The sequence below is a fragment of the Mesoplodon mirus genome (assembly GCF_964341445.2).
Source record: "Mesoplodon mirus genome assembly, chromosome: X".
Classification (NCBI taxonomy): domain Eukaryota; kingdom Metazoa; phylum Chordata; class Mammalia; order Artiodactyla; family Ziphiidae; genus Mesoplodon; species Mesoplodon mirus.
The window spans coordinates 92,924,168-92,945,575 of NC_138981.1; the positions used below are offsets into that span (position 1 = coordinate 92,924,168).

The window sequence follows — 21,408 nt, forward strand, 5'->3', positions numbered from 1 at the left end:
GGTAGAAGAACTGGATCAGAACTCTGGTTGCCTCGGAAGATATTTTTGTGTAGTAAAGGGATAGTCTCTGGTTTTCTGATCAGTACAGCCCCTGAAAACATCTGGTAGAAGTGAATCAAAAGCTTTCCCCCTCTTTCTTGGGCACTTTCACTGTCTGGTAGAGTGTATGTAGGCCACAAGTATGGTCCTCAGTCCAACCCAGTCTCCCCACAAGAGCCAGTTCTTCCTTCCCCACTACCAGCTGACGATCGGTTTTCCCCCTGTTCCCCTAGCTAGTGCAAAACTCTTACTGTTCTTGCAGAGCTTCATGGATATCGTAATGGGCATTCGTAAATGGTGGGTAGCAGACTTTGCTAGCTTGCTGCCCTATTAACCCAGAGTTCCCCTCGATATAATCAATTTTCTTGCTAAAGACTTCAGTGAGGAGGCACAAAAGTCCTTTGTTTTTTCCATGGTCCTTTGTTATTAGCTTTCCACCTCTCTCCATCCTGGGAATCCTGTTTTCACCAGTCATCTCATTTTACCCAAAACAGTAGTCTTTTCCCTCTTTGTAAGGAAAAACTGTGTTGTACTTTCCTGAAGCTTGGATCTCCTCTTGAAAGAAGGAGGTAAGGGCAGAAGGAAGCCAAGTAAACCTGGGGGGTGGTTGTCAGGGTGTGGGTTGAGAAGAAGAATGGAGGTTGGGGATGCTGTTTTCTGTCTTCTTCTCTGAACTGAGAATCCAGGCAAATTACAGAGAGCAAGGCAGGAGGAGGGTAACCATCTCACAGAGATAGCTTGTAAGGCCTCTATATTGTTTGTAGATCCCAAGCTACTGATTAGGGGCCCCTGACCTAATATAGTAGAAAAATGGTTCGTGTTGTTCTTGCTGCTGTTTTTTAATATCCTTCCTGAGGTGTATCTCCCTTCCTGTATTAGCTTTCTAAACCTTGACACTGTGCACTCAGATTGATCTATTTACCCTACTTTCCACTCCTTGGAGCATTCGCATTTACCATTCAGCCACCTCTGGAATTCTGGACTCGGTTTATCTAGCCCTTTGTCACCACTCCGTATGTTGACATACAGGCAGCCTCCAACTTGTACATAGGCTGAGATCTCAAAGTTCACTCTGAAGTCAATTGTTTGGAAGGTGACGTGTGCTTTTCCATAGGAGAAAAAACATTGTTAATAAATGATAGTTACATTTCCAGGCCAGCCCACAAAAGATATTTTTTAGCTTTAATGTACTAGAACAGTGGGCCATTTGCGATGAAAAAGTAGAAAATCTTACTAATTCAGCAAAAACAAGAAGATAGTCCAAGGGAATAAGAAATGCTTCAGCTTGACTGCTGGCTGGCGCTGGAATCAAGGAGGTTGAATTGGATGAGGAAAATGGGGCTTTCATGGAGGCTCTCAAGGGGACTTTGGAAGGCTACACTAGTTCTTTGTTATTTCTAACTTCACTTTGAAACTGATCGCTTTCAATAATAATGAGTACTATATACTGAGCACCTACTCTGTGTCAGGCCCTATGCTAGACAGTTTACATACATTCTCTTCATTTCACCCTCACAAAAGCACTATGAGGCAAATACTATAATGACCTTTATTTTACAGATGAGGGAACTGAAGCTCAGAAAGGTTTATAAGCTTGATGAAGGTTATTCACACAGTACAGTGGGAAACCGAGTCTGTGGTTTCCCACTCCCCAAACTCATGCTTTACGGTATGTTACCTGGCTATTCTTTTCTTTTCCTTATCTGGGCATATCATGAGCACTACTTTTAGGGCTCTCAGACATAATTAGAGTTGTTTGTTAGCTTACAATGTAAACAAGAATCAGAGAAATCAAGAGAGGTGGAGGGAGGGAGAAAAGGAAGGAAGAAGGGAGAGAGAGTTTTGCTAGGCAAAAGTTCAGCTAAGAAACCAGGTATAGCAGTGCTTCTCAACCTGTACTGTGCGTTCAAATCACCCGATGCTGCTTCTGTTGCTCTACAGGCAACACTTTGAATTGCAAGGCCGTACAGTGCAAATGATAAACAAAAAAATCCCCATTAAGCATCATTAATTCCTTGTTACTAATTTAATCGGGGTCAGCTTCTATACTGAACAGTCGCTTATCACACTCTTTTCTCCTGTGGGCTGTCCTAGGCCATTGTCTCTGCTTTGGGTCTGCCTGTCTGTTTCAGCTTATGCTCAACTGCTTTTTAAAATACAAGTGTTAAAGACATATGAGCATCTTCTACCACTCTGAGGCCTAAGCAGCCTCAATCAAGCATTACTTTCTCTTGGCACAAGCCAGATATCTGGCCATGAGGTCCAGGCTTCAACAGCTGCTCTCAGCTTTCTCTGTCTTCCTAGGAACAGTCTTATAAAGGTGAGGCATGTAACACTGCTGTCCCAGCTCTTTCTAATTTCCTTTCTCAGAGCTACTGCCTTCATCTGGAGCAGGAAACAGCCTGGCTTTTTAAAGAGTCCAAATTTTTATTTCTTCTGCATAGTTGAAATAATACCAAGCATTAATTTAAGGCAGCCATTGAAAAGGTTCTTCGCAGAGTCCTCCTGCTAATTCCAGAAAGCCAGTAAAATTTGTTTCCTGGAAGGTTATTTGCTTCATCTTGCCACCTTCTCTCCTCCCTCCCCTTAGGATTTTGATTGTGATCATTTTGAGCCATTCTTCAAGTTTTTCTTCTATTTTTAGATGCTCTGACTCATTCTTCCCCACCAGCAAGAGTCAGGGAGGGCCTTCTATTCTAGCCAAGCTCTACTTTATAAAGTAGGAAATAGTCTCTCACAGTGTCTACAAATCAACTTGATGATCTGTGGCCTGCAACGACTCCATTGCTTTTCCATCTTCTCTAACAGTAGCCTTTCTAACTCCCTTTTCAGGTATGTATTCATCCAGCCTCCACTTTAATATACTAGGTAAGTTCACATTTCATCATTGGACAAATGAAAAACTGTGCAGAAAAAGATTTGCAATCTTCTCCTTGTAACTTCTATCCATTAATCTTACTTTTACCATATGGAGCAGAAATAACCCTTCAAATGTATCATGATGCCGGTCATATCCTCCTTTAAAGGTTAACTATCTCTTTGCTAGACTAAACATGCCCAATTCCTAATCAATCCACTCTAGTTTGTAAGTGTTCACTTTAAAATAAGGTGCCCAGGAATGGATGTACTGCTCCATGTTTGGTTTGACCAGAGCTGAGTACATTAGGACTGTTCATTCTTGTGATCTTCTAATGCAATTTTACTATTGTGTGGGCTTAAAAAAAGTCACTTCTTCACATTTATTGAGCACCTCCTTTGGGTCGGATACTTAACATCTACTAAGCAACTTCTCCAAAGGTTCAGTGGCAGAGGTTCTCTGTTCTCTCTTACCCCGTGGAGCCAGGAAATGATATAGTTACCCTCTTCCAATCCTTCTTACTGTTATCTACAGCCCTCCAGGTCTCTCACTTACTGAGCACCTCGGTACCTCACTTATAGTCTCCCCAACTCTGGCCCTTATCCTGAGTGACTTTAATGTCCTTGTAAATGACCCATCTACTAGTTTAACCCTTTCAATTTCCTGCCCTCACCCCACCTTGCCACAGAGCCACAACCCTACATACACATCCTAACCTCCTTCCTTCTTTTTTTTTTCTTTTTTTTTTTCTGTGGTACGCGGGCCTCTCACTGTTGTGACCTCACCCGTTGCGGAGCACAGGCTCCGGACACGCAGGCTCAGCGGCCATGGCTCACGGGCCCAGCCGTTCCGCGGCATGTGGGATCTTCCCGGACCGGGGCACGAACCCGTGTCCCCTGCATCGGCAGGCGGACTCTCAGCCACTGCACCACCAGGGAAGCCCCCTCCTTCCTTCTTGTCTTGCGGGAACTACTTAGGCTTTGGAGCCCATTTTCTCCCACCTTCTTGAGGACCTTTCTTCATCAGTTATCCCGTCTCCCATCTGTATCTTCAACCACTCTTTGTCTTTTTACTGGCTGCTTCCCATCAGCATTTAGATATGCTTAGCTTTCTCCTATTCAAAAAAGAAACAAACATGGACCTAGAGATTATCATACTCAGTGAAGTAAGTCAGACAGAGAAAGACAAATATCATATGATATCACTTATATGTGGAATCTAAAAAAAATGATACAAATGAACTTATTTACAAAGCAGAAATAGACTCACAGACGTAGAAAACAAACTTATGGTTACCAAAGGGGAAAGGGAGCGGGGGAGGGATAAGCTAAGAGTTTGGGATTAACAGATACAAACTACTATATATAAAATAGATAAACAGCAAGGTCCTACTGTATAGCACAGTATCACAGAATCACTTTGCTGTATACAAGACAGTAACACAACATTGTGAATCAACTATACTTCAATTTTAAACAAAGAGAAAGAAAGAAGCAGAACTCTCCTTCGACTCTGTCCCTAACTGGTGCTCACCCTATTTCTTTCCTCCCACTATCATAGAAGCTTTTCAAAAGAGTAGTCTACACTTATTGTCTCCTTTTCCTCACCTCCCATTCAAAAGCCAGCCCCGCCTCCCTCCACCCCCCAGTCTGGCTTTTCTGACCCCAGAACACCACTGTTAACTGCTCTTGTTAAGGAAACCAATGACATCCTGATTGCCAAATCCAACGAACAATTTTAAGTCTTTGTTTTACTGGACCTTTGTTTTACTGGACGTCTTTCTGCTGCATTTAACATCTCATTCTCACTCCATGTCTGTCCTCATGCCTCTCTTGAAAAAAAAAAAAAAAAAAGCTACTCCTTGGCTTTGATGATGCTGCTCCTCTCCTGATTCTCCTCATTCCTCCTAGTTGCTCCTTTATATGCTTCTTTGTGGACTCTTCTTCTGCCACCCGTTAAGTGCTGGTGTTTCCCAGGATGTTTCTCATTCTACACCTTTCCCTTAGATCATCTCATCCATCCCCATGGTTTTATCGACTGTGCTGTCGACTCCCTAATCTATATCTATGGCCCCAGACCTCTCTTGTAAGCTTCAAGCCTTAATACTCAATTGCAACTAAACATGTGGGACATATGTCCCACAGGTACCTCAACACCAAACTGTGTGTCACAAATTCATCTTCCTTTTCAAATCTGTTCCTCCTGATCTACCTACCCCATAACTACAATTTTGGTGACTCAGAACTTTATCCACAGTAGTCCAGGCCTGAATGTTGGGAGTCATCCTAGACTCTTCATTCAACTACTTACCAAGACCTGTTAAGTCTATCTTCTAAGTGTCTATCTGGTATGTCTTTTCTTTATATTACTACATTGTATTAGTCCAGAGTCTCCATCATCTCTTTTTTTTTTAACTACTAAAATAGCTTCACAAATGGTCTCCCTGACTCTTGGCCTACTCCCCTTTAATCTTTTCTCCATATTGGTACTAGAATGAGTTTTCTGTAATGCATATCAGATCACATCACTCTCTGCTTCAAGCCCTAACTTGGTTCTCCACTGCTTATTGGTAGAGTCCAAACTGTTCCACATGCCTTACAAGGTCTTTCACAACCTGGCCCTGGATACCCTTCTAGTCTTATCTTCTATAATCCTTTCCTTATCTTCTTGCCCAAATGGTATCAAACTGAACACCCCACCATGCCTCCATGCCTTTGTACACACTGTTCTTTCTGTTTAGAATGACTCCTTGTTTTCCAGCCCAACCCTTATTCACCTTTCAGAATTGGACTTGGTGTGTGTCTGGATAGATACACAAGAAACCAGTGACAGTGATTTGCCTCTGCAGAGAACGGGGTGGCTGGGGCACAGTGTCGGAAGGCACACTTGCTTTGCCCATCTTTTTGTACATTTTATATTTTGTACCACAAATCTGAATCGGTTATTCAAAAAATAAATACAGGGCTTCCCTGGTGGCGCAGTGGTTGAGAGTCCGCCTGCCGATGCAGGGGACACGGGTTCGTACCCCGGTCTGGGAAGATCCCACATGCCGCGGAGTGGCTGGGCCCGTGAGCCATGGCCGCGGAGCCTGTGCTCCGCAATGGGAGACGCCACAGCAGTGAGAAGCCCACGTACCTCAAAAAATAAATAAATAAATAAATAAATAAATAAATAAATACAATGTGGTCATTTTTTAAAAGACTCAGGGATCATGTCCCCCTAGAAAGTTGTCCCCCCCTCATATTCCTCCTCTGTAGTTTTCTGTCCCTTCTCTGTGCTACCTCTGGGCCTAGTATGTGCTCCTATAAGTAGAATAATCACATTGTGTTGGAATTTATCTTGTAAGTTGCCTGTCTCCCCTGGTTGTGAGCTCCTTCAGGGTAGGGGCTGCATCTCATTTCTTATTTCCCTAGAATCTAGCACAGTGCTCCATGAATATTTATTGAATAAATGAAGAAATGAGTGAATAAATGAATGAGCTATGGGATTATAAAATTATAAAACAGGACTCTTAAGCCTGTGCTCTTTCCAGATCTCCCTCACTCTGTCCTTTTGCCCTGTGTTGAATCTAAAAAGTAATACTTCACATTAATCCCTAAGTATTATCCATCACCTTGTCAGTTTGGGTTCAATCGTCCAAGACTGCCCAGATCTGTTCAAAGTCCCTCCTAGCTCTGTGTCATCAGCAGCTTTGATATGTACTTATATGTCTTATTCTGGGTCACTGAATCACAGAATTGGAATAATTTGTCTAGTACCTGCTGTTTATTGAACACCTACAGTATGTTAAGCACTGTGCGAGGTGTTTTCATCTATGACATTGTCACAGCATTTGCTTCAAGGTACGTGTTTCTATCTCTGGTTTACAGATGAGGAAATTGAAATCAGTGTGGTTAAGTACTTTGCCTAGGGTCACATTGCTAATAAGTGGTAAAGCTGAGATTTGAACTGAGGTCTTTTGATTTCAAAATGTATACTTGCTTCATAACACTTCACTGGTTAAAAAGGGTGTCTACATTGCCCGACTACCGGGCAAGGGGTTCTCCAAGGTTGGCTTGAACTCCTCGGTGCCTAGTGCTCATTGCTCCCCAAGGCAGCCCATTCCAACTTTGGACTGCTCTGACCATTTTAAAAGCTCTTATTTGTAGGAAGCCAAAATTATAAATGAGCTGAACAAGACACAGCCAAGAATAAAGCTTTTTGGCTCACTCCTAGAACTTCCCTTCTAGTCTGACACCAAATCATTCGTTTGTTCAATCAGTTACAGACTCATTTTAACAAACAGCTGGAGCACCCAGCCTATATTCTGCCATCTCATCTGCAATGAAATTATGGGAAACTTTGTCTAATGCCTGGATGAAATGAAATCCACTATAGCTATCACATTCTCTGATCTGCCAATCTAGTAACCAGGTCAAAAAAGAAAAAAAAAAAAGGAAATGAAGTCTGGGAGGGATATTTGTTTTTTAACGGGGCAATTTGTCAATGACTCAAAGTAATGAGTTTCTAGCAGCAGACTTTCAGACACCATTGACAGGCTGTCAGGAAGATGATTTTGGGGCAGTGGTCTTCCTACTAAGTAGGAAGGGCCCCCCGTTTTCATTGCTTTGAATTGTACAGCACCTGGTTTTATTTAGGCTCCCATTTCAGGTTTCTATGCTTTTATTTTTCTTTGTGTTCTACCCTTGCACATGTTTTCTCTATCCGGCTCTTTCCCTAAATTTCTACACCCTCCCCACAAACACACACACACACACACACACACACACACACACACACACACACCCTCCTTGTCATTTGAGAATCAGTGCACGCAGCCCTTCCTCTGGACACCTTCTCTGGTGCCTCCAAACTGGGTAACTGTTTCTCCTCCTGTGTGATGTAATGGAAAGTGCACGAAATATCCATCGCAAAGTAGATGCCCAATAAATGTTAGTTTCCTTCTCCCTTTCCCCGGGTATTTCACTAAAATAGTATTGATCACACCATACCATGTTTCCTTGTTTACTTGTCTGGCTTCATCAGTCAATTCTGAATTCATGCGTTCTATCATTCAACACGTATTTATTGCATGTCTACTGTATGTGCAAGTCATTGTTCATGCTAGGTGCTGTGGATACAATAATTTCTGAAAATCATACTTTCACTGTATCTTTTTCATTTTTGCATTCATAGCACTTAGCATAGTGCCTGGCAAATAAAGATTGCTCATTATAGGTTTGTTAAGAGAATGAATTTCCTCAGAAGAGTTTCTCAGAAGTGTGGTCCTTGGACTACTTGCATCTGGATCACCGAAGTGTGCAGGTTAAATGTTAAATGTCAGTTCCCAGATCTTGCTCTAGATCTGCCGAGTCAGATTCTCTTAAGGGTGGGCTTCGAGAAGCTGCATTTCAGTCTAGCTCTGCAGGTATTTCTTTCACACTAAAATTTGGGAACCATTGCAAAATAGGAGCCAGGGAAGGGGGAGAACTAATGCATATTTTTGAAAAGTGTAGCTAAAACCACTTGAATCATTTTTAATGCCTCTGACTACAGTAGGAAAATTTAGTAAAGGGGGAAAAGGGCATTCATTAAAATTATCTGGGAAGGTTTTTTAAGTAGACTTGGAATATTCAAATAATTAAATAAAAGTCTAAAGTCTAAGATGATGAGTGGAATTATTGCTAATAAAATCTAATCTTAATTTAGTTCAGATTTATGATGCCAGAGAGTTCTTATTTTTATAGAGCTTCTCGTGTACTTGATAGTACATAGGGATTCTGCCTAACCTAACAACACAATATATTGATTTCCATATTATAGACTTGAATCACAAATGTATTATTTTAAATCATAAGAGAGTATGCCACAACTGTATTTGTGCTTTGACCCTGATTATGTATGTGTTTTATATGATGCCTAGTGCTTGATCAGGGTGATAGTAGTGCTCATTCTCCATTAAAATTTGATCCATTTTACTGTTTTATGCTGTATTTTCTGAGAGCGTACTGTTATGAAATGTGTTCTTTGGTAATAGATGAGGTATGTAAGATCTGAGTCAACCAAAGGTAGCATAACTTCCCTTTCAGGAAGACTTGCAAAATTGGATTTTATGACCATGTTCCTGGGGCTTGGAACTTCCTATTTTTGGTTTGCCTTGATGTGATCCTCATGGTCAAGAGCTGAGATGTCTGTGCATCTGGGCACAAACCTGTTAAATATACACAGGTTTGTATTTCAGTTTCCCTCCTTGTAACTTTACTTTTGTTAAATTTAATTTAGGGTTTCTTTGGTGGTGATACTGCTGCTACGCTGGATTGGGAACTGCTGCCCTCACAGCGCCCACTGGGCACTATGTCCAAGGACCTGAGAATTCTGTGCAGCGACTCCTCCCTGGAGCAGAGTGAGTACCAGGGCCAGCTGTTTAGTAGCAACGACGATGAGCGTGAAAAATTACTGATGGAAAACTCCACACTGTATGTGGGGAACCTTTCCTTTCATACAACCGAAGAGCAAATATTTGAGCTCTTTAGTAGATGTGGTGATGTCAAGAATGTTTTTATGGGCCTGGATAAAATAAAGAAAACGGCACGTGGTTTCTGTTTTGTAGAATACCATAACAGAGCTGATGCCAAAAATGCCATGCGATTCCTAACTGGGACCCACCTAGATAACCGTATTGTCCACATAGCTTGGGATCTAGGCTTTAGAGAGGGCAGACAATATGGCCATGGCCAATCTGGGAGCCAGGTAAAAGATGAATTTTGTGAAGAGGAGGCTTTGGAAAACAGGCTCAGGTCCGTGGTAGGAGAGTAATCCACTAGAGAAAAACCTGCAACTCTAGCCCCTCAAAAAATCTATTAAAGAACAATACCAGGTCAGCAAATAGCCCATTTCATAACAAATCTAAATTACTTTATTTTCTGGGCAGAAACCCTTTTGCTGTATCTTTCTCTCTGAAATGTTATTAAATGGTGCGAACAAAAATAGTCTCTTGTTCTTGTCTTAATTTTGAAGCTGGTTGTCAGATTACCAGTTTGATCATCAGGTGGTCAAAAGTGAAGTGTTCTTCAGGAATAAATTAGGTATGTGAGATATGAGTCATGAAAAGCACAACTTCCCTTTCAGGAAGTGTCAGTTGGATTTTATGACCATGTTCCCAGGGCCTGAAATGATCATTTTTTTAGACTTTGAATAAAATGAAGTCAAATAATTGGAAAACTTTTAAAAATTATTAAAAGAGTACAAGCACATTATTTTAAAATATTAAAAAATCCAGAAGAGTCTATAATGAAAGCAAAAATCCTCCTGCCCCACCTCTTCCTACCCTAGACCTATTCCCTGGGTAATAACTTTCAATTATTTTAGCAGGTTGTTTTGGTTTCTTTGCTGGTAGTTTCCTCCATATTTCTAAATAACATGACTGCTTATACTGTTTATTTTAATTTTAAATGTCATCTACTGACTCCCTGCTTTCATAGATGAGAATTTAGCTCACTTACACCCCCACTGGCACTTCTCTTCTCTCAATCCTCTCAATAGAGTTTACAACACTATACTTACATTTTCCATTGTTACATCACATAGGTTAGGTTATGCTGCAGTAACAAACAACCCCAAAAGCCTTAGTGGCTTAAAATCACTAAAGTCTGCTCCTCACACTACATTTCCATTGCTGATTGCCATGATCATGTTCCTTCTGGGGCCCAGAAGTCTTATCTACTATCAGTAGTGTGAATCAGTTATGGTAATTCCCTCTTTCTTACTGGTGATTGGTTTAGGAATCCAGGCTTAAGCCAATCAGAGGTTTACAATCCCATGAGATTGGCTATTAATAAGGTCATAGGTGGACAATGACCAGTGGGGACCCCAATAAGACAGAAATGAAAGATTTTTAATTTATGTTTGAAGGAGCGGTTGTCTCTCTCCTTCCCACTGGATGTGAATAAGTATGTGTACAATGATTGCTACAAGCAGCCTTCTTACAACCACAAGAGAAAAAATCCCTAGGATGAATTGGACTCTTTAGAAGGTGGGAGGAAGGACCAAAGAAACTGTGTCCTTCACAAAATTATCCAGCTGTCGAATCAACTAACCTTGTAGCACACACTACATCTGGATGTCCTATTATGTGAGATAATACATTATTTTATCCTGTAAGCCAGCTTGTTTACATGCATCTGAAAATACTCTGATACCAAATACTTTTTCTTAATTTCATTCTTGTACAAAGGATTTAAATTGCGCTCTCATGACCCCAAACTTACCTCTCCAGGGTTCATCACCTTTCATCCGGAAAGTTAGATAAAATCACCTTCTTACTCCTGACTCCTTCACCCTGTGACCTGAGGTTAACCTCTCCATTCAGTAACATTCTTTCCTGAGTAGAGGAGGAAAGGGAATGTCAATTTTTATAACTATTATGTGCTGGGAAATTTGCTAGAGGCTTTAAAACACAATTTCATTTACTCCTAACAACTCTGCGCCCCTTACATAGATGAGAAAACTGAAGATCAGAGAGGTAAGGGCATCAACTAGTAAGTGGCAGAGCTGGGGTTCAAACCAAGGCATCTATGTCAATGATGGTGCCCTTAATCAAGGTACTCCATTATCTCTTTCCCTTATCTTCAGTCAAGCCAGGAGGTCCGAACCTCTCTTTGAGTTTCCTCTTTCTCAGGAAATTATCCCACTGACTACGTCATATCTGAGCTCTCTCTCCCTCAAGCAAGCTTCTCAAGTGTGATCGCCTTTTGGCCTTGACGTCGAGGATCACTCAGACTCCACCCAGCCATATTTATCTTTACTCTCTGGGAGAAACAGGAGTACCCGACATGCATTTCTGGCCAATTTAGCTTACTCTGCATACAGCAATGGAGTTTACTAACTTTTTAGCATCCCCTCTTTGTAACTTCCCTAAAAGATAAAAAGAGATTTTTCAAGTCATGGGATTAAAATTTTGTTTTTATCACAGGATGTTTGTGGAGGAGTACCTTGGCATATCTCCCAACCACTCTTCATAGTGGCTACCCACTTAGCCTGCTCCCAAGGATGTCTTTAAGGATTTAACAATGTCCTATGAAGCATACTGTTGGTTAAGTTAAAGGAACTTTCATACTGCATGGCTAGAAGACTCCTCCAGTAGTTCTTACAATATAACACATTCTTTAAAATCATGCTGAATAGGGGCTTCCCTGGTGGCACAGTGGTTAAGAATCCACCTGCCAATGCAGGGGACACGGGTTCGAGCCCTGCTCCAGGAACATCCCACGTGCCACAGAGCAACTAAGCCTGTGCGCCACAACTACTGAGCCTGCGCTCTAGAGCCCGTGAGCCACAACTACTGAGCCCACCTGCCACAACTACTGAAGCTTGCGTGCCTAGAGCCCGTGCTCCACAACAAGAGAAGCCACCGCAATGAGAAGCCCACACACCACAACGAAGAGTAGCCCCTGCTCGCCACAACTTCGCCACATGCAGCAACTAAGACCCCATGCAGCCAAAACTAAATTAAAAAATAAAATAAATAAATTTATTTTAAAAATAATGCTGAATAAATCAATAGAATAAAGGAGAAAAATCACATGATCAAAATTCAATAGATGCAGAAAAAAACACTTGAAAATTCAATACCCTTTTCATGATAAAAATGCTCAACATAGTACGAATAGAACAGGACTTCCTCACTCTGATAAAGGACATCTATGAAAACCCCACAGCTAACATACTCAATGATGAAAGACTGAAAGCTTTCCCCCTAAGATCAGGAACAATAGACTTTTATTCAATATTGTGCTGGAGGTTTTAAGCTAAGATAATTAGGCAAGAAAATGAAATAAAAGACATTCATATTGAAAAGGAATAAGTAAAATATCTTTACTTGCAGGTTGCAAGAGAAAATCCTAAGGGATCCACAAAAAAGAGAACTACTAGGACTAATAATTCAGCAAAGTTGCAGGAGATAAAATCAATATATAAAAATCAATTTCACGTCTATGAACTAGCAATAAAAAATCCAAAATGAAATTGAGAAAGCAATTCCATTTAAAATAGCATCAAAAAGAATAAAATACGTAGGAAAAATGCAAAACAAGGGTGCCAAATTTATACTCTGAAAACTACAAAATATTGTTGAAAGAAATTGAAGAAAACTTAAAGAAATGGAAAAATATATCCCATGTTCATGGATTGGAAGACCTATTAATATTGTTAAGAGGACAATACCTCCCAAACCGATCAATTGTTTCAGTGCAATTCCTATCAAAATCCCAGCTGGCTTTTTTTTTTTTTTTTAGAAATTGACAGGTTGATCCAAGAGTTCATATGAAAACGTAATAGAATAGCCAAAACAATCTTGAAAGAGAAGAATCAAGTTGGAAGGCTCACACTTCCTGATTTCAAAACATACCACAAAGCTACAGTAGACAAGACAGTGTTGTACTGGCATAAGGATAGACATATAGATCAATGGAATAGAATTGGGAGTCCATAAGTAAACCCTCACATTTACAGCCAAATTATTTTTGACAAGGGTACCAACACAATTCAATGGGGAAAGAATAGCCTTTAAAGCAAATGGTACTGGGACAGCTTTAAACGGATATCCACATGTGAAAGAGTAAAGCTGGACACCTACCACACAGCATATACAAAAATTAATTCAAAATGGATTAAATAACTAAAGATAAGAGCTAAAACTATAAAACTCTTAGAAGAAAACATAGACATAAATCTTTAAGACCTTGGGATAGGCAATGGTTTCTTAGATATGGCACCAAAAGCCAAAGAAAAAATAGATAATTGGATATCATCAAAAATTAAAAATTTTGTGCTTCAAAGGACACCACCAAGAAAGTAGAAAGACAATCCACAGAATGGGAGAAACATTTTGTAAACCATATATCTGATAAGGAACTTGTATCTAGAATATATGAAGAATTCTTACAATTCAACAAAAAAAGACAAACAACCTAAGTAAAAATGGGCAAAGGATCTGAATAGACACTTCTCCAAAGAAGAAATACCCATAGCTAATAAGCACATGAAAAGATACTCAGTGTCTTTAGCAATCAGGGAAATGCAAACCAAAACCACAATGAGATGCTACTTCACAAACAGTAGGATGGCTATAACCAAAATGTCAGATTCTAATAACAAGTGTTGGTGAGGATATAGAGAAACAGGAACACTTATACATTGCTGATGGGAATATAACTTGGCACGGCTGCTTTGGAAATAGTCTGGCAGTACCTTGAAATGTTAAGCAAAGGGTTGCCAAATGACCCAGCAATTCTTCTCCTAGGTACATACCCAAGAGAAGTGAAAACATATGCCCACACAAAAACTTGTACACATATGTTCATAGCACCATAATTTATTAGAGGCAAAAAGTGGAAACAACTCAACCATCCATCTACTAATGAATGGATAGATAAAATGTGGTATATCCATACAATAAAATATTATTTGGCCGTGAAAAGAAATGAAGTACTGATACATGCTATAATATGGATGAACTTTGAAAACATTATGCTGAGAGGCACCAGTCAAAAAGGACCACTTATATGAAATGTCCACTGTAGGTAAATCCACAGAGACAGAAAGCAGATTAATAGTCGCCAGGATCCAGGGAGGTGGGGGGCAATGATTGCTATTTGGTATGAGATTTCTTTTTGGGGTAGTGAAAATGTTCCACACTGATTGTAGTGATGATTGCACAACTCTATGAATATACTAAAACCTTTAAATGGGTGAATTGTGTGGTATGTGACATGTCTCAATAAAACTGTTTAAAAAAATCACACTGAGTAAAAAGTTTGTTGGGGGCTTCCCTGGTGGTGCAGTGGTTAAGAATCCGCCTGCCAATGCAGGGGACACAGGTTTGATCCCTGGTCCAGGAAGATCCCACATGCCGTGGAGCAACTAAGCCCATGTGCCACAACTACTGAGCCCTCATGCCACAACTACTGAAGCCCATGCACCTAGAGACCGTGCTCCGCAACAAGAGAAGCCACTGCAATGAGAAGCCCGTACACTACAACTAATTGTAGCCCCCGCTCACCACAGCTAGAGAGAAAGCCCTCACACAGCAATGATGACCCAATGCAGCCAAATAAATAAATAAATTTATTAAAAAAAAAGTTTGTTGGATAGGGACAGATATAGGGGGAGACAGGCTATTTTATCTGTGTATATCCTGGTAATATTGAAGACTTCTTCAATTAAAAATTTATTAAGACTTGTCTTCCCTACAACCCTACTTTCACCCCCAGTCCATCTTCTTTCATTTTGTGTTCCTTGATGGGTTTTTCTATGGTGCTACCACCACCAACACTTTCCTTTGTGGGGAGGAGGGATATATATTTAGTCAGACATTTGGATTCGTTCCTGTATTCTCTTTGTCCTGATAAGGATAGGGCACTGGACCAATTTCTGATCTCAATCTAGGGATAACTGGAAAGGATATATAATGCTACCTTTAAATCACTTCCTCCCTGAAAGACACTTTCTCTGTCCTCTTGATGCTCTTGGATTTTTTATTTTTATTTTTATTTTTTTGCAACTGGACAATGAGATTTTCGTCTTCACTAATTTTCCAGACCAAAAAAAAATCCCCCTGGAACCTGAACTGGCTGTCCCGTGTGGGCGTAAATTGGGCACAAGGTACAAAATAATAAACTGAGAATGGCCTCGTATCTCACCTCATAGGATCTCACATCTCATCTCATAGGATTCCCCCAAAACTCCCTTACTGAGATAATCCATGCTTTTCTCTAATAAAGTTCACTATTTTATTATGTGTGTTCATTTGCTGGTGGGCAGATAAGACCTGAAGATAACAACTTATTCAACGTTTACCAAGAAATCAGGGAAATGAAAAGGAGGGAAAACTAATGAGTTATAAATTCTTTAATAGTCTTATAGTAGATTTCTAAGTATTTTGAAAAAATGTGGTTTCACTATGTTTTTTTGTTTTTGTTTTTGTTTTTTGGTTTCACTATTTTTGAACTCATATTCATTAAATAATTATTGAGTGCCTACTATATGCCAGCCAGTCTGTAGGTTCTGGGAATATAACAATGAACAAAATGGACAAAAATTCCTGCCTTCATGGATCTTGTATTCAAAAAGGAGGAGACATAATAAATACATACAATATATATGTTGGATGGTGATAAGTACTATGGTGTTAAAATAAAACACTATTTAGTGAATGAGCAAGTAGGATTGCAATTTAATATAGAGTGGTCAGGAAAGGCCTCACTCAGAAAGTGTCACTTGATCAAAAATCTTTACGAGGTGAAGGAGCTAGCCATTTGGATATTTGAGTGTGGTGGATTGTATGACTGTAATAATCCCTCTCATGCAGCATGCCCTTTTTGTAATGTGACTTTGCTACTCCTCCTATCAAGAAGTGGAGTTTCCCCTCTTCTTCTTGAATCTGGGCTGCTCCTGTGACTTGCTTTGACTAATAGAATGGGACAGGAATGATTTGTAAAATTATCAATGCTAGACCTTAAGAGGTTTTGCAGCTTCTGTTTTTACCCTCTTAGAACGTGGCTGCTACATAGAGAAATCCAAGCTCTCCTGATGTAGAAACAGGCCACAAGGAGAATTAGAGTGCCCCAGTTGACAGCGAGCACGAAGGCTCCATTCTTGTGAGTGGGGCCATACTGGATCCTCCAGACCTAGTCAAGCTGCCCCATCCAATACCATGTGGAGCAGAGATGAGCCATCCCCACTGAACTCTGCCCAAAGAGGAGACAGACAAAAAAAGGTAAATAAGTAGAATAATTATAAATTATAGTAAGTTCTACAAAGTAAACAAGCAAGAGGCTAAGAAGGAGAATAATATAAGGGACCTAATTTATTTAGAAGGATTGGCCAGGGAAGGCATATCTAAGGAAATGGCATTTGAGTTCAGACATAAAGGATATAAAGGAATGGTGGTAAGAGTATACTAGGCAGAGGGAAAAGCAAGTGCAAAAACCCAGTCTCGAAAGAGAGCTTAGGTGTTTCAAGTACTTTTTAAAGAAGACAAGGGGAGCTAAAACAAGGGAGATGATTCCGGGGAAACAGACAGAGATTTGATTATACAAGGTCCAGCAGTTGATAAAGAATTTGTATTTTTCCCTAGGTGAACTAAAGGGTTCTAAGCTGTGTAGTGACATGATCTTTCATTTTAAAAGGGTCACTTTTGCTGTTGTGGGAGAATGGATTAGAGGGGTCAAGAATGCAAGTGGAGAAATTAGGTCCTACTGCAATCCAGACTTGAGTGGAAAGTAGTCCCGTTAGAGTGATGACAATGAAGATGGAGAAGTGTGACTAGCTTTAAGATATGTTTTGAAGATACAGCCTGCTGAGCAGTGAGGACAGGATAAGGGAAAAGGAAGAATCAAAGATGACACATCGATTTCTGGCTTAGGCAATAGGATTGATGGTAGTGCTCACTACTGAACGTAAGGAGATGATTAGGGGACTCCAGACTTCAGTTTTGAATACATAACGTGTGCTATATTTGTGAGACATCTTTATATAGGTGTCAAGTGGACAACTGGAACTCAGAGGAGAACTGTGATTGAAAGATTTAAATTTGGGGGTCATCAAAATAAAATACGGTATTTAAATCTATGGGAATGACTAAGATCACCCAATGAGAGAACATAGAGTAGAAACAGAAGAGAGTATAAGACAGATCACTGAAGAACACCAATATTTAAAAATTAGCTAAAGGAGGAGCAGATAGTTAAGCAGAATGAGTAGTGGCTAAGCAGGTAGGGGGAAAATCATGGGAGAATGGTGTCAAGAAAGGCGAGAGGGCTTCCCTGGTGGCACAGTGGTTGAGAGTCCGCCTGCCGATGCAGGGGATGCAGGTTCGTGCCCCGGTCCGGGAGGATTCCACGTGCCGCAGAGCGGCTGGGCCCGTGAGCCATGACCACTGAGCCTGCATGTCCAGAGCCTGTGCTCCGCAACGGGAGAGGCCACAACAGTGAGAGTCCCGCGTAACGCAAAAAAAAAAAAAAAAAAAAGAAAAGAAAGGCAAGAGAGAAGTGTATTTCAAACTGGAAGGAGTGGTCAACAGGACTGAATGCTTCCTCTCCCATTCCTCAGAATAGCTATTTTGACCCTATACTATGTACTTCCCTCCTTGCACTGCGTAGGTGACTTTGCCTCCTACTCACAAAGAATATAGGCCATCAGGAAGGAAATCTCTCTCACCAACTCCTTACGTACAAACTTACAAACTTACCTACGTATGCACAGTCCCATGTTTTCTTTCTTTCTTTTGAAAATTAATTAATTAATTAATTAATTAAGTTTATTTATTTATTTTTGGCTGCGTTGGGTCTTCCTTGCTGCGTGCGTGTTTTCTCTAGTTGTGGCGAGCGGAGGCTACTCTTCGTTGCGGTGCGCGGGCTTCTCATTGTGGTGGCTTCTCTTGCTGTGGAACGTGGGCTCTAGGCGCACAGGCTCAGTAGTCGTCGCTCACAGGCTCCAGAGTGCAGGCTCAGTAGTTGTGCACGGGCTTCGCTGCTCTGTGGCATGTGGGAACTTCCCAGACCAGGGCTTGAACCTATGTCCCTCGCATTGGCAGGCGGATTCCTAACCACTGCGCCACCAGGGAAGCCCTGTTTTCTTCCTTCTTAAGTGCAAATCTATCTACTCTCCTGTCTAAGGCTAATGCTCCCACAATGTGGAACTGCACCAATGTGCCCCATGCCAGCGATATCCCCTCTCTCCTGTATCTTTACTATATTTCCACTTGATGTTTCCCCTGAGGCTATAAACTGGCACGAATCTGTCCCATCTGTACAACAGCAGCAGCTGCAACCACTACCACCACTGTCCTCCCTCTGGACTTGCCTCCACAGGCAAACTTGCTAAAAAGAAGTCGAAAGTAAAGTAAAACTAGTTGAGAAGAAGTTGCTGTCTCCACTTCTTCATCTCTGAATCACTTTTTTCTGTGAAATTTTAGCTTTTTATTTGAACATAACTTCAGACACAGAAAACTCGCAAGAAGAGTTTTAAAAAAATCCCATTTTGCCCTTCACTCAAATGCCCCAAATGTTAACATTTTACCACATGTGCTTCCTCCTCCTCTCCCTCCCGCTTCTTCTTCTCCTTCTCCTTCTTCTTCTTCACCTCCCCCGCCCCCACCGCCACACACACACACACACACACACACTTATGTTCTGGACCATTTGAGAGTAATTTGCAGACATGATGCCATCTATGCTTATATATTTCAGAGTGTTTTACCTAATAATAAGGATATTGTCTTACATAACTCAAGCACAATGATCAAAATCAGGAATTAACATTGATACAGTATTAATAAATCTACAGACCTAATTCCTAATTCAGATTTCGCTGAATGCATTGTCCCAATAGTGTCCTCTGTAGCAGAAGAAAATCTTGGTTCGTGAGTAGCACTCAGCTTTCGTGTCTCCTTTAATCTGGAATAATTCTACGGTCCTTGTGTTTCATGACATTGATAATTTTGAAGAGTACAGGCCAGCTATTTCGTAGAATGTCCTTCAGTTTGAGTGTATCTGAATTTTCCTCATGATTAGGTTCAGATTATGTGCTTTTAGAAAGAGCATCACAGAAGGGCTGTGTCCTCAATAGGCACATGATGCTGATTTGTCCCGTTAGTGGCCATATTAACTTTGACCACTTGGTTCAGATTCTGTTTGTTGGGTTTCTCTGCTGCAAGGTTATTATTTTTTCCCTCTTGTACTAATAGATATCTAGTAAGGAAACATTTTGAGACTATATAAATATCTTTTTACTCAAATTGTCATCCACTAGTTTTAGCATCCACTGATGAGTCTTTATAAGAGAGAGGAAGGAGAGCAGTTAGAGAAGCTGATATGACATCAGAGGCAGAGACCGTGAAGGATATGTGACAAGATTACACTGCTGGCTTTGAAGATGAAAGAAGGGGCCATGAGGCAAAGGAATGCAGGCGATCTCTAGCAGCTGGCAAAGGCAAGCAAATGGATTATTCCCTAGAGCCTCCAGAAAGAACCAGTCCTATTGACACCTTGACTTTAGCTCAGTGAGACTGATTTTAGATTTCTGACCTCCAGAAGCATAAGAAAATAAATTTGTATTGTTCTAAGCCACTAAGTTTGTGGCACTTTGATAACAAATGCAATAGAAATAGAAATGCAATACAATAGGAATACAGTACAGTAGCAGTAAAAAACGAATTCACTTAGCTCCTTGATACTACACTGTCCTGCTTTTCCTACCTCTTTGGCTGCTCTTCTTCCTTCCTTCCAGGGGTCTCTTCCTCTACCACTCCTTAAATAGTGAGGATCCCCCAAACTCTGTCCTCAGCCCATCTCTCACCTTATTTTGCAGCCTCTTCCTAGGTGAACGTATGTGTTCTCATAATTCCAGTGTGCACATTCATGATTTCCACATCTGTGTATTCAGCCCTTATCTCTTTTCTGAGCTCCCCATCCACATATCCATTCGTCTACTCAACAATTCCACCTAGTTATCCCCTACACTCCTCACACTCAACATGTCCCAAACTGATCTCATTATGCTTCCCCCACATTCTCCATCCCCATTTCTACCCAAAGTCTGCTTCTCCTTCTGCATTCCCTGTCCCGGATAGTAACACCACCGTCTCCAAGTACCCAATTGGAAACCTGACTCTTTTTTCTCCTTCACTTATTTTGTCACAAAGTTCTAAATCTCTTTCATTTGTGCGCTCTCCTTGTTATCTCTTGCTTCACATATTGCAATGGTTTCCCAACAGCTCTTCTGCTTCTGTCTCAACCCCTTCGAATTACTTCAGCTACCTGAGTAATTTTTCTAAAATGCAAATTTCATCATGGCATTCTTCTATTTAAAGCCATTCAAAGATTGCTCATAGCTTCTGGATAATGTCCATACTCCTTGGAATGTCATATAGAGTCCTTCGTCAACTGCCTTCGGACTATCTCACCAGCTTTTTCTCTTTATACTACTCCATCCTCATCCTATGTGCCTACAATATTTTTTTAAATACATTTATTTATTTATTTATTTCGGGCTGTTTTGGGTCTTTGTTGCTACACGCGGGCTTTCTCTAGTTGCAGTGAGCGGGGGCTACTCTTTGTTGCTGTGCGCAGGCTTCTCATTTCAGTGGCTTCTCTTGTTGCAGAGCATGGGCTCTAGGTGCGTGGGCTTCAGTAGTTGTGGCATGTGGGCTCAGTAGTTGGGGCTCATGGACTCTAGAGCGCAGGCTCAGTAGCTGTAGCGCATACGCTTAGTTGCTCCGCAGCACGTAGGACTTTCCTGGACCAGGGCTCGAACCTGTGCCCCCTGCATTGGCAGGCAGATTCTTAACCACTGAGCCACCAGGGAAGTCCTGTGTGCCTACAATATTATTCATTTATTGAAGTTACCATGTTCCCTTTGGCCTCTGTGCCATCTTTCTGAAATGCCCTTCTTCCCCTGAACAACATCTACTCTGCCTTCGAAAGATGACATAGTGTTTTCTTTTTTAAAGTCTTTATTGACTTCGTTACAATATT

At 40.9% G+C, this 21,408-nt stretch overlaps 1 protein-coding gene across 1 annotated transcript; it reads left to right on the forward strand.

The window, feature by feature from the left end:
• Positions 1-9,055: 9,055 nt before the first annotated feature.
• Positions 9,056-9,691, forward strand: NCBP2L (nuclear cap binding protein subunit 2 like; the record flags this gene model as incomplete). Its single annotated transcript, XM_082609918.1, has 1 exon — positions 9,056-9,691. The coding sequence occupies exon 1, from the start codon at positions 9,230-9,232 to the stop codon at positions 9,689-9,691; it is 462 nt and encodes a 153-aa protein (XP_082466044.1). The 5' UTR covers positions 9,056-9,229.
• Between the last annotated feature and the right edge of the window lie 11,717 nt (positions 9,692-21,408).